The sequence below is a fragment of the Pristiophorus japonicus genome, chromosome 6 (assembly GCF_044704955.1).
Source record: "Pristiophorus japonicus isolate sPriJap1 chromosome 6, sPriJap1.hap1, whole genome shotgun sequence".
NCBI classification, from domain to species: domain Eukaryota; kingdom Metazoa; phylum Chordata; class Chondrichthyes; family Pristiophoridae; genus Pristiophorus; species Pristiophorus japonicus.
The window spans coordinates 173862189-173879032 of NC_091982.1; the positions used below are offsets into that span (position 1 = coordinate 173862189).

General features: G+C 40.7%; 1 protein-coding gene across 4 annotated transcripts in view; it reads right to left on the reverse strand.

Moving 5' to 3' along the window:
• rubcn (rubicon autophagy regulator) overlaps positions 1 to 16844 on the reverse strand; it is a 63148-nt gene that overhangs the window by 14327 nt on the left and 31977 nt on the right. For 3 of the 4 annotated variants that reach the window (XM_070883394.1, XM_070883393.1, XM_070883396.1), the window contains 5 exons: positions 9103 to 9198; positions 8087 to 8202; positions 5024 to 5228; positions 3375 to 3476; positions 1293 to 1367 (listed from right to left, as the gene is read on the reverse strand). In XM_070883394.1, the coding sequence (XP_070739495.1) occupies positions 1293 to 1367; positions 3375 to 3476; positions 5024 to 5228; positions 8087 to 8202; positions 9103 to 9198 (594 nt within the window). The remainder of the gene's footprint in view (positions 1 to 1292; positions 1368 to 3374; positions 3477 to 5023; positions 5229 to 8086; positions 8203 to 9102; positions 9199 to 16844) is intronic. The other variant, XM_070883395.1, reaches the window with a different exon arrangement.

The window sequence follows — 16844 nt, forward strand, 5'->3', positions numbered from 1 at the left end:
TTATCACTAAACGCAACATTTAAGATCTGCGATAGCTGCACTGAGTTAGCTGATTTTAGCTGGGCTGGCATTGAAGGCACAACTGGCTTCAACAGCTCCAGATTAGGGAAAGAAAAATTGATCACCAGGGATCTTCCCTCCAAAATACTACCCAGCGACCATTTCTGGAAATTTGTACATACCTGTATCTTGTGATTCTAGAGTTGGGGTAGCCTCAGCTGTCAATAACCTATCACTATCCGATAGAACACATGATAAATGGCCACTTGGGCAAGGGCTGCTGACAGCTACAGAACATAATCCCAATAGAAAATAAAGGGAGGGGCAGAAATTACTAAGGGAGAAAATCAGAGGAACAAAACAGGGCATATCACTCCGAAAATGGAGCTGTGGATGTCGAGGACTTGGTTTAAAGAATTTCATATTTTTTTTTATTTATATTCATTCATGGGATGTGGTCATCACTGGCAAGGCCAGCATTTATTACCCATCCTTAATTGCCCTCGAGAAGGTGGTGGTGAGCTGCCTTCTTGAACCGCTGCAATCTTTGTGGTGAAGGTTCCAATAACAAACCCCAACATTTTTTTGTAATGTGAGATGTTCTTTTTTCTGCTTTCTCTCTTGTTTCTCTCATCCATGCAGTCAGCCAGCATACAGGTCTCTTGCAATGCTGCTCTTGGCTACCTACATGCAACAGGGACAACTTTCAACCCTCCCTCCAATTCTCACCCACTCTGCCCTCATGTGGGGAAGCACTTGGTTTCTGCTTGGCGCCACCAATAGCAGCAGAAATGCCAGAAACTAGACACTTGAGTGTTCTGTGCAATTAATACAAGTTTTTTGGGACTAAACTTTTCCTTAAATTTAGAAAGACAGAATGGTCTCTTGATCCCTTTGTCTGAAGATACTGGAAGCACTAATACACTGCCTTTTCATCTTAGATAGGATACAGGCCTCATCTGTCTAACGGCTGCTAAGGATTCAATGTTTCTTTTAGTGCAAAACTCTTCTTAGATCTCATACTAATTGCTGTTAAAGGCTATCTTTTTCAAAAATTTTGAAATTACAAAGTTTGAACAGCATACAATAAATCATGTAGGATTCGGTTAGGGGCACACTGAAAATTGGATTGGGACACTAGAAAATATAATTGTATATGAGTGAAGTTAAAAGGGGACAAAACAGACAAAATTTAAAAACCTATTGCTAGCAGACTGAGCTCTCCCTTAAGTACTGTGGAAATAAAGAATTGGGACAAAAATCAGACAACATCTAAATCACTAATGAAATACCTGAAAACAATGATGCCATTGATGCTGAGAGCCCATTCGCTGACATATGAATGAGGTTTGACTCATCAATACAATCTGTGTGACACAGTGACAATAAGATTCACATCATTCCAACAGCTTTTCCCAGCAGTGGTTGTTAAGAGCAGTAGTATGCAGGCAGGTTGGCAGTAAAGCACTGCCCAATAAAGTCAAAAATAAACCACAACTACCACACTTGAATACTTACTACTTAATATTTATTGTGCTGAATTAAAAGAAATGCCATGGCTTAAAATAGAACTTACACTTTCAAGAGAATGTTCAGCAGCCGAACGTTTAAAATAAAAGCACACCACTTACTTTAATTTGAAAGAGTCATCAAATGATTTTTTTTCTCAATGTTGTACATTCACGATTTCTGACTAGTTCCTGCCCCCACTTTAACCTCAAAGATCAACTAAGGACAGATTTTGTGACAATCACAACTGTGGCACTCGTCCAATCTTGCCATTTGACAGAATGGTGCGGGGAGAGAGAAGGGGAGAAGGGGGGAAAAGAATCAGAAGACGTTCTGCTGAGCTGCAGATGTCAAGTTATGTGTGAAAATGGTACACTCAAATCACCATTTCTGAAGTTCAGTAATAATTAATTATGCAGATAGATGTTTAATGAACTGTACGTGAAACATTTTTAAAATCACATTTAACACCAATCAATTGCATTCATTTTATGTTTATTAAGCTGTAAAAATATTAACCGAGTGGTTAAGACCCAGGTACAAAAAGTTGGAGAAGTGTCGTCAATTCTGATAAACCACAGCACACAGCAACTCATGGAGACAAACCTTGTAAAAATTATGATCACCATGATCCTCAGCATATGATTCTCTTATTAAAGGAGTACAGAGTAATGCAGGGAGACGAAGAACCTGTGCAGAATGCTCTCAGTTGAGAAAGAACGGGTCAATTTGGGGAAGGGGGGTTAAAGGAGGATAATTGGATATTTTGAAGTGCATAACAAAATTAAATCGAGTCCCTCTGTTCCTAGTCTCCTGGATACCTTGCTGTAGATTGGACAGAAAATAATACAATGTAATTTACGTTTCTTCCCTTGGTCAGTTTGTAGCTGAGCTCAGTTTGCTGGGAACCGTGCTCATCATGTGATGTTGTTTTAGGATGGTCAAACACTCTGCCTTTTACATTTTTTTTCTTGTTGGTTTTGAATTTTCTCGAACATCTGCATTCCAATAATAGACATGGCATATGAAATACTCTATGAAAGCTAGTTCTTTTGATCCCCTCAGACCACTAGAATGTACTAGAATGTAATTTGTGGAATAATGTAGACACCCTGGAGTTCTACTGGGCCAAAAATGTGCGCACAATGTGCACACGCACCCGAAGAGGCCCCGCAAGTTCCAGGTTTAGGCGCTCGATGCGTATGCGCTTAAAACCGGCACTTCCAATCTGTCAAAATGTCTTTTGACAGGTCCAACATATCCCATTTGCCCAACTCTTGCCCAGCGAATGTCCTTCAAACTCTTACGCCTGCTTTTACAAGCGTAAGAGTTTTGATATAAAAATAATAAAATTTAATTTTTCTATTAAAAACCCTGCTCATTCATAGTAATGGGAACTCCGAGCTCCCATTACTATGAATGAGAATACTACATAGTGATTGGTAGTGCAGGCCCATGTGATCCCAGGATACATATACGCTCCTAGAATACGTGGGCCCCTATGCTGGACTGCGCAGCTAGGTCTCGGAGCACAAGTCTATGTTCCTCCGGGACCACCAGATATTTTAATTTAAAAAATTTTGGTCGGAGTCATCCGCCCAGGGGAAGTCTCCGATCGCAATTTTTGGCCCACTAATTACCATAAATCATGGAGGAGTTTTACTAATTACCATAAATCAGAGGATTTTCAGAGTTTTGGCTTCTTGAAAGTTGTATCCATGGTAACTCACCTTTCTCATCAAATTAAACAGTTGGAGAAAGTCCAGGATAGTGTAATTGTATACAGTTTACTGAAAGGGGCAGCTAAATAAGCAAAATGGATGTTTCTTGTTCCACAATTTGTTCTTTTGGCTAGGACACAATACCTTTTAATTCAAATTCATCCACTCCATCAGTAGATCCAGAATCTGTTAATGGTGCAGAATCATGGGAACTGATAGGGGAGCCACTCTCTGTGGTGGTGAAGGCTGTGTGAAGGAGAAAACATTTCAGTTAAAATTTAGCATTTTACTGCAATGGCTCACTTAGCAACTGAACCAGATGTAAAGATAATATGCATGCAGATAAGCCCATGGTGAATTAACATAACCATAAGGCTTCACTGAGTGGTAGAAACCTCGCCCGAGTTAGAAGGTTGTATGTTTCACTCCAGAGATGCGAGTATGTAATCTAGGCTGACACTTCAGCGCAATACTGAGGGACTGCCGCGCTGTTGGTGGTGCCGTCTTTTGGATGAGATGTTAAACCGAAGTCCCATCTGCCCTTGTTGGTGGACATAATAGATCCCATGGCACTATTCGAAGAGCAAAGGAGTTTTCCCCCCAGTGTCCTGGCCAAAATTTATCCCTCAACCAATGCTTTGAAACAAATTACTGGTCATTTATCTCATTGTTATTTGTGAGACTTTGATGTGTGCAAATTGGCTACCACATTTTCCTGCATTACAACAGCAACTACACTTCAAAAAGTATTTCATTGGCTTTAAAGCACTTTGGGACTTCCTGAGGTAATGAAAGGCACTATATAAGTGCAAGTTTTTTCTTTCTTAGTTAAATATTTGATTAAAAAAGGTTTGGAAGGAAAGAAATTCCATCTTACAGCAATTCAAAATGTGTCTGTTCACATTAGGAGAGTCACACAGTCAGAACTTTAAAAACAAATTTTAATAGTGTAACTCCGGATCACTCAGCATTAGATGATGCTTCAGTTCCATCACATTATTGGTTTCCATAAACCCTTCCAACCCTTCTGTATCAACACAGATTCAGTATTCTTAACTACAATTTCCATGTGTTTTTTTTTTAAACTGGAAATTACCTTAAATATTGATTTCATATTAAAATTTAGATATTCTAATAATAATTTGAAGACCTCTAGGATTTTTGCAAAATAAATGTAATACCTTTTCATTTACTTTAATTTAAGTCATAATTGAAGTTATAAAATCCTGACTCAATTTTGCTGTCCAACTTGAATTATTTTCTCCCAAAATGATTTTTCCACTGAAGTAAATTTCTGCCATGGTCCCTGCATTATGTGTTAAATCCATTATATCATGTAGTGGTGAAGAATGTCAGACAGAATGGTTCCTTTTACCATTTTATATCTTTATATATACTCACTCCTCATGCATTACTTCTGTGTTCATTTTCTCCCCATTCAGGATGGTTCCCATTTAAAGTGTCCTCTTTTCGGAGCAACAATGGATCATCTTGGCTCTGGGGTTCTCCAGCACCATTGTTAAAGCTCCTATGTAGCTGGCTGGCATGACAGGGGCCATCCTGTTAGATTCTTTAAAGATAGCACACTGTGCCATGCAACACCCCACCTCCCCCTGAGCTGGCTCCTACTTAGTCAAAGACAAATGGATTTTTCTTTGTCAGTGCTGGAAATTAAATTCACATACCCTGTGGTTGGCATTCTAACATTCTGCTACTTCAGCATACATTTGGAGTGATTCAATATTCAAAGGTTTCTTTTCATTAACATACCACATTTACACAGCCATACATACTGTCTGACTCAGTGTCCCTGATTGCAGGCAGGAACTTTTTCGTACGAATCTGCTGCCGTCGTATACGGATTTTCTGTTTTAGTTCTCTTATTTCTTTGTCACTATCCTCTTCGTCATCATCCGCCATTTGTTTCTTCACCAGGTTGCACTTCATCAGTTCAATGGCAGCAATCAGTGATTCAGAGATACTGAAATGGGCATTCTCCTAAATAAAGATTGAATTTACAGATTATCAATATCTTTTTTTTTTAAATACAATACTGGGGGAGGGAGGGGAGAGGGGAGAATTAATTAGAGAATCCTCAAACTGAGAAATTCTCACAAATTAGGCTACGGTTATTATCTGAACGTCACCTTTGTACACCTTTGCAGATGATGAAATGGGAGTACCTGGCCAAACAGGTCAGTTCTAGGCACCAGCATCTCCAAAAGAAAACAGCACTCGTTAAGAGCTCAACACCCGGCAAGGGACATTTTTAGATCATTTCTCCCTGCCCTTCCAAAGAACAAGTAGCATATTAAAATATTTTTTAATCAAGTGTACAATTTTAAGTATTAATCCTGTGTCTCTGCCCTTGGATGAATTCAAACATTCACCTTACGGTTCATCTCCCAGTAAAAAGCACCACTTTTCTGCTGAATTCGGGTCAGAAGTGGTCATTTCACATCCTTTCCTTAATTTCATTAGCTCAGCATGGATGCTCACACTATGGATGAGGCACCTTAACCAGTGCAAAGACGGACAGGCCAGCTTTATCATTTTATATACATTCAAACCATATTTGGTGGTTTAAAAAAAATTGTAGGTTAAACAACGAAGATAGAATATAGAAGTTAGCCAACTTCCAAGTGATTAAAAATTTAATGGTCTATATTTCAATCAACATTTATTTGAAAATTCCCTGTAAAGCAGTTTTATTGCATCTGCACATAGAGTGAATCTCTAGTAAATAGGATTACAATAATGTTACAGTTTGGTATCTTGTAGAAGCTGTGTTTTAAAATCTGTATCAAATTAAATGTGAATCATGAAAAATGGAGACATTAAAAAAGTCAAACACATCCGAAAGCAAAACATGACTTTAGTGAGCTGATGTTAATCTAAACGAATCTACTTTACAAATCATAAAAATTTCCAATGGCCTGTTTATCATTATGTAAAATAGCCCTGGAATTATAAGAAAGAAAAAGACAAAGTGGCCCGGAACAGAATAGGTAGCAATCTATCTTTTTACCCCAGGACCTGAACATAAATCCAACCCAAACAAGTAGACCGAAAATCTACAGCTGCAAGGGATGTCAAATCTGGCTCTGGGTGGGCAAGAGCTCACCGAACAAAAATGAGGCATAATTTGGCATTGCTAATATAATTCTAAGCCCATACCATGCTACTGCAATAGAGAGAGTGCCTCTGAAGTCAAGTGCAAATGTTAGAGTAGAAAAAACTTCACTGCACCATCTAAACTGTGCCGTAGGTGGCCCAGATGTGCTCACCTTGAGAGGAACACAACATTTAAGAAAGAACTGGTGTGGGGTTGATGAAAGAAAGAGACAATAGGCAAGTGCTTTTTAAATAGATAGGGCCCAAGTTTCGGCCTCAATTGCACCTGATTTTTTGGAGCAACTGGTGTAGAACGGAGTATCTTAGAAATTCAAATTCTCGGCATTTAGTTTGCTCCAGTTCTAGTCATTTAGAACAGTTTCACTTTGGAACAGAATTTTTTTTTCCAAAAGGGGGCATGTCCGGCCACTTACGCCTGTTTTCAAAGTTTAGGCAGTGAAAACTTACTTCAAACTAACTTAGAATGGAGTAAGTGAAGATTTTTGTACACTTGAAAAAACCTTGTCTACACTTTAGAAAATCAGGCGTAGGTTACAAATTAGGCGTAGGGTATGGGGGGGGGGGGGGCGGAGGGTTTAAAAGGGAAGTTTACAAACATTAAACACTTCAGTTTTACAAATAAAGAGCCATCATTAATAATAAATACATCAATAAATCAACCAACAAATCAATCAAAAAAAAAATTGAAAATTTTTAAAAAATAAATAAATAAAACATTTTCTATTTACCGACTGCAGCACCGGGACTCCTCCAACAGCTTGCTGGGACGGCCCCCCCAGTGTGTCTCTGTCAGTGTCTCTATGCGTCTCTCACTCTCTGTCTGTTGGGGGGGGCAAAGGAGAAGGCGGGGGAAAGGAGAAGGCGGGGGAAAGGAGAAGGGAGGTCGGGTCGGGGGAGGTCGGGTCGGGGGGGGGGTGGGGGGAGGTCGGGTCGGGGGGGGGGGGGTGGGGGGAGGTCAGGTCCGGGGGGGGGGGTGGTGGGGGTCGGGAGCGCGGGTCGAGTCGGGGGGGTGGTGGGAGGGAGGTCAGGTCGGGTGGGGGGTGGGGGAGCGTGGATCGGGTCCAGTCTGGGGGCGGGGGGGCGGCAAGCGGGAGTCGGGTCGCTGTCGGGTTGGGTCCCGGGGAGGCGGGGGGGGGGAGTTTAGTCGGGTCGGGAGGAAGCAGGAGCTGGGCGTGGGAGGCAGCCTTATCCACGCAGCCCTAGTGAGGCCATTTGGCCAGGGCTAGGGGCTGTGTGCTTCGGGCCCCTCCCACACAGTTTTGGGCGCCTGGAGCTACTGCACATGCGCGCCCACTGTAGCGCGCATGTGCAGAGGTCCCGGCACGAGGCAGGGACCTAGCTCCGCCCCCCCCACAGCTCGTGCTGCGCCGCGCCCGGCTCCAGAGGACCAGCAGGGAGCCGAAGAATCTAAGTTTTTTTTTAGGCGCACTTTTTGGCACGAAAAACAGGCGTCCAGGTCGGGGCTGCACCGTTCTAGGCACGGCCCGAAACTTGGGCCCATAGAAATAGGATTAAGTGGTGGCTCTCAAGAATTTACATAAATCACGATTAAAAGACACAATTTATGGAAAGCCCACAATACCACTACAGCCCACTTTACTTCAACCGTAAAAAATATCTTCCAGTGCAAAAAAGTATAAATAAAAAATAAAAGAATAGAAATTCAAGACCCAAAGCAACAGTTCACACATTTATTGTTGAGGAAGGAAACATAAATATACCTTTTCCAAATCAGCACAGCTTCCAAAGTCCTGCTCCGATAAATAGCTGATCAGAGACTGGCCCTGTGATGGTCGGCGAAACATTCCATCAGAAGTGTGTGTGTACTGGGCACGTTCTTGAACAAAGTAAACCAAATTGCAAGTGCAAATTGAGTCATTAGGGCTATACACCTGAAGATATCAATGCTCACTGGTCTGTGACTGTTTATTGTCTAGTTTACCAGCCCAATTCAGAGATTTTATTGTAAAGTAACACTCAATGTCAAAATCTCAGTTAACTCTGGGATTCTGCAACATCGTATGAAGCCAAATATCCAAGTGTCCAAAAAAAGCTCCAGTAAAATATGTATGAGGTTCTAAACTGCATAACCAGAAGATTCCACACATATCCAGATTTTATATATCTTTTGAAAATGGAATTTGTAAATGTCTGAATAGACTGGTTACTCTCAAGCTGTTTACAGGTATCAAGAACTTATCAGAAGACCATGACATGAAAAAAAGCTTCATTTTCTAAAATTAAATACATAGCTGTTGAATGCATCAGATGCAGAATCATGTATCTTAGGACAACTTAAACCTGTTCTGAAGCTTTTATGTAATGGAACCGAATTAATTAGCTAATTAAAACAATGATTTTACATTTGCGACTGCAGCACCAATGTGATTTAGGTGCTCGTCCAGGAAAATTACACAAACAGGTTAGCTTTCACCAGATTAGTTAAACTAGTACCTCTGGTCCTAAATTACTTTAAAACTGTCTGGGTTAAGTGTTGCTTGTGACTGCTGCTCCATAAAAAATAAAAACTGAGACAAGTGGAAAGAGTGAGTTAGATGATGTCTAACATAACAAAAATCGAACTGAATAGGCAGAGAAATCTAACTTATTGAAAATTCTGGGACTCAAACCTCATGACCTACCAAAATCCCTTAATATGACCAGAAATAGCCAAAGCAAAATAATTTAGCATACAACTTAAAACAGCAAGAAAACACAGATTTTAAATAGCATTTACCAGCTTCCATGTAGGGAGAGCTAGGAGTGCTGAGCTCACTGCTCTGAGCAGAGGAAGGGCCATATTCATTCAAGTTTCTGACCTCCAGATGTGATTCTAAAATTACAAAATACATTTGTTCATTTAAGGGTCTACAGACTTCATTTTACTGCAGGGGCTTTTAGTCTTAAATAATTACATTTCACAGTGTCGGCCAACTTAAGATTTATATTGCTACACCGGGAAACAAATTTTATTCAGAATATACTGACAGTACTACGTTAAGACAATAGGAAACATGCTTTAAAACAAAATTACTTTTTTTTTTAAGTTAAGCATTGTTTGTGTAAATTAATCTGGCTGACATTGGAAGCTGGCTTCAGGGAGCCAGCGCATAGAAACAAAAAAGGGAATCTCACCCGAGAGGAAGGATAGGAGAAAAACAATATCAAAATACTTGCAAAAATCAAAAAAAAACTAAAAACCTTTTTTAAAATTAAGAGTGAAACTGATTCCACCATGCTTGACAGATTAAACTAGGAAAAAAATAATGAAATGCAAAATGGTATGAAATGTAAGTTAGGCACAGAAGTGGTGCCAGTGGTCATATCAAGTGAGCATCAACCAATATTAGTGGAAGGATTTAGAAAAGTTAAGAACTTAAGAAATAGGAGCAGGAGTAGGCCATACAGCCCCTCGAGCCTGCTCCGCCATTCAATAAGATCATGGCTGATCTGATCATGGACTCAGCTCCACTTCCCTGCCCACACCCCATAACCTCTTATCGTTTAAGAAACTGTCTATTTCTGTCTTAAGTTTATTCAATGTCCCAGCATCCACAGCGCTCGGAGGCAGCGAATTCCACAGATTTACAACCCTCTGGGAGAAGAAATTTCTCCTCATCTCAGTTTTAAATGGGTGACCCCTTATTCTAAGATCATGCCCTCTAGTTCTAGTCTCCCCCATCAGTGGAAACATCCTCTCTGCATCCACCTTGTCAAGCCCCCTCAATCTTATACATTCCGATAAGGTCACCTCTCATTCTTCTGAATTCCAATGAGAAAGAGGCCTAACCTACTCAACCTTTCCTCATAAGTCAACCCCCTCATCCCCAGAATCAATCTAGTGAACCTTCTCTGAACTGCCACCAAAGCAAGTAAATCCTTTCGTAAATATGGAAACTAAAACTGCACGCAGTATTCCAGGTGTGGCCGCACCAATACCTTATATAGCTGTAGCAAGACTTCCCTGCTTTTATACTCCATCCCCTTTGCAATAAAGGCCAAGATACCATTGGCCTTCCTGATCACTTGCTGTACCTGCATACTATCCTTTTGCGTTTCATGCACAAGTACTCCCAGGTCCTGCTGTACTGCGGCACTTTGCAATCTTTCTCCATTTAAATAATAACTTGCTCTTTGATTTTTTTTCTGCCAGAGTGGATAACCTCACACTTTCTGACATTATACTCCATCTGCCAAATTTTTGCCCACTCACTTAGCCTGTCTGTCCTTTTGCAGATTTTTTGTGTCCTCCTCACACATTGCTTTTCCTCCCATCTTTGTATCATCAGCAAACTTGGCTACATTACACTCAGTCCCTTCTTCCAAGTCGTTAATATAGATTGTAAATAGTTGGGGTACCAGCATTGATCCCTGCGGCACCCCACTAGTTACTGGTTGCCAACCAGAGAATGAACCATTTATCACGACTCTCTGTTCTCTGTTAGTTAGCCAATCCTCTATTCATGCTAATATATTACTCCCAACCCCGTGAACTTTTATCTTGTGCAGTAACCTTTTATGTGGCACCTTGTCAAATGCCTTCTGGAAGTCCAAATACATCACATCCACTGGTTCCCCTTTATCCACCCTGTTCATTACATCCTTAAAGAATTCCAGCAAATTTGTCAAACATTACTTTTCCTTCATAAATCCATGCTGACTTTGCCTGACCAAATTTTGCTTTTTCAAATGTCCTGCTACTGCTTCTTTAATAATGGACTCCAACATTTTCCCAAACACAGATGTGAGGCTAACTGGTCTATAGTTTCCTGCTTTTTGTCTGCCTCCTTTTTAAAAAAAAAAAATAGGGGCGTTGCATTTGCAGTTTTCCAATCTGCTGAGACCTCCCTAGAATCCAGGGAATTTTGGTAAATTACAACCAATGCATCCACAATCCCTGCCACTACTTCTCTTAAGACCCTAGGATACAAGCCATCAGGTCCAGAGGATTTATCTGCCTTTATCTTAGAGTACCACCTCCTTAGTGATTGTGATAAGTTTCTCCCCCGCCATAGCCCCTTCACTATCCACTGTCGGAATATTGTTAGTGCCCTGTACCCTAAAGACTGATACAAAATATTTGTTCAGCGTTTCTACCATCTCCATGTTCCCCATTACTAATTCCCCAGTCTCATCCTCTAAGGGACCAACATTTACTTTAGTCACCCTTTTCCTTTTTATATACCTATAGAAACTCTTGCTATCTTTTTTTATAGTTTGCGCTAGTTTACTTTCATAGTCTATCTTCCCTTTCTTAATCATTTTTTTTGTCATTCTTTGCTGGCTTTTAAAAGCTTCCCAGTCTTCTGTCCTCCCACTAGTTTTGGCCACTTTGCATGCCCTTGTTTTTAATTGGATACCTTCCTTTATTTCTTTAGTTAGCCACAGATGGCTATCTTTTCTCTTACACCCTTTTCTCCTCACTGGAATATATTTTTCTTGAAAGTTGTGAAATATCTCCTTAAATGTACATCACTGTTCATCAACCATCCTTACATTTTAAATCTATTTTCCCAGTCCACTTTACCCAACCTCGCTACTACTGTTTGGTGGCCTGTACACAACTCCCACCAGCGTTTTCTACCCTTTGGTATTCTGCAGCTCCACCCATACCGATTCCACATCATCCAAGCCAATGTCCTTCCTTATTATTGCATTAATTTCCTCTTTAACCAGCAACGCCACCCCGCCTCCTTTTCCTCGCTGTCTATCCTTCCTAAATGTTGAATATACCCCTGGATGTTGAGTTCCCAGCCTTGGTCAACCTGAAGCCATGTCTCTGTGATGCCAATTACATCATATCCATTAACTGCTATCTGTTCAGTTAATTCGTCCATCTTATTCCGAATACTCCTTGCATTGAGGCAGAGAGCCTTCAGGCTTGTCTTTTTAACACACCTTGCCCCCTTAGAATTTTGTTGTAATGTGGCCCTTTTTGTTTTTTGCCTTGGGATTAACTTGTAGAGTGGACAAGGGAGAATCAGTGGATGTGGTGTATTGGGACTTTCAAAAGGCCTTTGACAAGGTCCCACATAAGAGATTGGTGTGCAAAATCAAAGCACATGGTATTGGGGGTAATGTACTGGCGTGGATAGAGAACTGGTTGGCAGACAGGAAGCAGAGAGTCGGGATAAACAGGTCCTTTTCAGAATGGCAGGCAGTGACTAGTGGAGTGCCGCAGGGCTCAGTGCTGGGACCCCAGCTCTTTACAATATACATCAATGATTTAGATGAAGGAATTGAGTGTAATATCTCCAAGTTTGCAGATGACACTAAACTGGGTGGCGGTGTGAGCTGTGAGGAGGATGCTAAGAGGCTGAGGGCGATATTGGACAGGTTAGATGAGTGGGTAAATGCATGGCAGATGCAGTATAATGTGGATAAATGTGAGGTTATCTATTTTGGGAGCAAAAACACAAAGGCAGAATATTATCTGAATGGTGGCAGATTAGGAAAAGGGGAGGTGCAACGAGACCTGGGTGTCATGGTTCATCAGTCATTGAAAGTTGGCATGCAGGTACAGCAGGTGGTGAAGGCGGCAAATAGCATGTTGGCCTTCATAGCTAGGGGATTTGAGTATAGGAGCAGGGAGGTCTTACTGCAATTGTACAGGGCCTTGGTGAGGCCTCACCTGGAATATTGTGTACAGTTGTGGTCTCCTAATCTGAGGAAGGACATTCTTACTATTGAGGGAGTGCAGCGAAGGTTCACCAGACTGATTCCAGGGATGGCTGGACTGACATATGAGGAGAGACTGGATCAACTGGGCCTTTATACACTGGAGTTTAGAAGGATGAGAGGGGATCTCATAGAAACATAAGATTCTGACGGGACGGGACAGGTTAGATGCGAGAAGAATGTTCCCGATGTTGGGGAAGTCCAGAACCAGGGGACACTGTCTTAGGATAAGGGGTAGGCCATTTAGGACTGAGATGAGGAGAAACTTCTTCACTCAGAGAGTTGTTAACCTGTGGAATTCCCTGCCGCAGAGTCTCGTTGATGCCAGTTCATTGGATAGATTCAAGAGGGAATTAGATATGGCCCTTACGGCTAAGGCGATCAAGTGGTATGGAGAGAAAGCGGGAAAGCGGTACTGAAGTAAATGATCAGCCATGATCATATTGAATGGTGGTGCAAGCTCGAAGGGCCGACTCCTGCGCCTATTTTCTATGTTTCTATGTTTCTACCCAACTCTGCCCTCATACCTACATAGTCTCCTTTATTTAAGCTTAGTACGCTGGTTAGAGATCCAACTTTCTCACCCTCCATCTGAATTTGAAATTCAATCATGCTATGATCATTCATTCCAAGGGGATCCTTTACTAGGAGATTGTTTAGTAATCCTGTCTCATTACACAGGACCAGATCTAAGATAGCCTGCCCTCTGGTTGGTTCCGTTACATACTGCTCAAGGAACCCGTCCCTTATGCACTCTATGAACTCCTCCTCAAGGCTACCCTGACCAACTTGATTTGTCCAATCAATATGGAAGTTAAAATCATCCATGATTATTGCTGTTCCCTTTTTACAAGCTCCCACTATCTCCTGGTGTATGCTCCGACCAACAGAGTTGCTACTGTAAGGGGCCTATAGACGACGCCCACTACATTCTGCAATTTATATAATTTCAGCCTAAAGATTTTTAACATTGAAACATTTAAATCTTTTTTCAAGGGCTTCCATTTAGTGCCTTCATTAGATACAAACAGATTGTATTAGGTCAACAGAGGATAGGAACATGCAGCCTCAGCATCTTGAAATGATTCAGTTCAAGACCATGCCTTTCTAACATTAATCATTTAATGGCCAACAACCAAACTGCATTAGGATATTTATTTTAACACTGCAATTCTGCTCTTGCTTTTATTTAGTTCTGAAGTTATTCTTAAAATTCTAACAGTAGATCAAACAATCCAATTACTGAGGTAATAAAACCTACCTCTTTGACCAAGCTTTTGGTCACCTGCCTTAATTTCTCCTTACGTGACTCGGTGTCAAATTTTGTGTCTTATAACACTTCTGTGAAGCACCTTGGAACATTTTACATTAAAGGCGCTATATAAATACAACTTGTTGCTGTTGTAATAAACAAATTATTTTAAATTTCAGGAGGCACCAGTCAACCAAAGCAGTGCATCAAGTCGTTCCTATCTAACGGCAGCTCCTGAGTTTTCGTCACACCCATATAGTTAACTGACACCACAAAGGAAAAGGCAAAATAAATGTTATGACCAGTTTATACTGAAAACGGTCCTATAATGTGATGGGTCTCATGGTGTTCAGGATTTCAATCCATTTACATTGTGCATGAATTTCAGAACACTGGCAGCAAATAAAAAACTAAGTGTGTTGTGTAGCATTATCACAGCCATGTTTCTGGTCACTGACCTTCCCTAATTTGTACAGGCCAGCACTGAGAAAACCACAGAGGTCAGCCACCCACAATTCAGAAAAATAGCTGCCACTGCCCATTTATGTTCACTTTTAGCAGCTCTGGAGCAGCCTCAGAAAACCACTTCCTGAACAGATTCTTTAGTACCACTTGTGGTACTAATGCCTCCTACATTTGTATTGTATTCTACTGCTGAACTCAGGTCTCCCACTTGTATCAACCTTATAGTATAATGGCTGAATATCATTATATCTTTTACATCCCTCACTAAAGGAAAAAAAGTGATTTTTTTTTACTGCAGATTTGGGGTACGCTTTCAAATTATGAAAACGCCATTGATGTTCCAACAATCTGCACTGCCCAATGATGGAACAAAGTTTGCACCTGCAATTCCTCGGACAACCAACCGAGGCATTTTTTGTCAAGGAACAAAGAAATTGTAAAGCACTATAGTTTAAAATTGATCAAACAGTTGAATTTCATGTCCAAACCTATAGAGAAACGTCTTGTCTCCAGATTTTCATATACTGTCAGCGCATTGGAGAATTTCACTTCTACTGGGGAAATGGAAGATGTTTTTGTTGAAAATCTTTTACTTTATGCAAGATTCTTTCTCTGTTGAGATTGCCTACAGAATACTCCAGATGCAATTATTTACATTAGACTGATATATATATAAATAAATCTGAACTATCCATTCATAAAATCAGGTTCTTTACACCCACCACCTGACTGAGTTCACATTTATCTCTATTTTCCCTCATGATCTATATGTATATTTTGAAACTTATGCCTCTGAACATAAGAACATAAGAATTAGGAACAGGAGTAGGCCATCTAGCCCCTCGAGCCTGCTCCACCATTCAACAAGATCATGGCTGAGGTTAAGGAAGGGCTGATATAATTATGCTACAGCATCTTTGGGTCTCTGGCTATTCTCTCGTTCTCCTTTTCTATTCCCCCTACTCAAAAATCTCTAGATCAGCTACAGTGAACACACATACTTCCATTATTCATTGTCAACTACAAGCCAAAATATTGATAGTGTTCAAATATTTAGTCAATCTACTTTCTTCAATATATCATAGAAAAGGGGAAAAAATAGCTTGCAGTAGAAAATCGATTAAAATTAGCAAAATATCTGAGGCCATTATATGGTGATGTTTGGTAATTGTAGTCCTAAATTTGGCGTCAGCTGCAAAGTGACAGCACTTGCCACTGGCCTCGAAGAAAGTTGCCCACAAACATCTCTGTGGTGTGAATTTCAGCTCTTCCAACGTTAGTTTGAATCTGGCGCCAAAGCAAGTGAATCTTCAGCGTTCAGCAACAATGTCATTAAGCAGGCTAAGCAGCCAATCATATTGAAGAATTCTCAGACAGCAAATCAGGAAGTAAAATGCACAGATTATAATTTGCTCTTTATAAAAAAAATTTTAAACAGAGAATGAAATAAAAATTGGGACATACACATAGGATTAAGGTAGAAGCTGAAATATCAAACTTAAAAAAAATATATTAAAAGTAATGTAATAGTTAACATATTAATGGAAAACTTCCATAAATAGAACATTTGCTTTTCAGGGCCAGAACAGTTGTTCAGCAGCCAATATGCCATTTAAAAACCTTTCAACGAGGTTTAACTTTTCTGGAGTTTTTTTGGGGGTGAGGGGATTTCAACAGCAGTATTCAACAACAACAACAACTTGTATTTATATAGTACGTTTAACAAGGTGAAACATCCCAAGGTGCTTCACAGGAGTATTATGAGATAAAGAATTTGTTATAGAGCCTCATAAGGAGAAATTAGGGCAGGTGACCAAAAGCTTGGTCAAACAAGTAGGTTTTAAGGAGCATCTTGAAGGAGGAATGAGGTGTGGAGAGGCAGAAAAGATTACGCAGGGAATTCCAGAGCTTATGGCCTAGGCAACAGAAGACACGGCCACCAATGGTTGAGCGATTATAATCAGGGATGCTCAGGAGGGCAGAATTAGAGGAGCATAGGCATCTTGAGGGAATTGTTGGGCTTGAGGAGATGAGAGGTAGGGAGGGGCGAGGCCAGGGAGGGATTTGAAAACAAGGATGAGAAT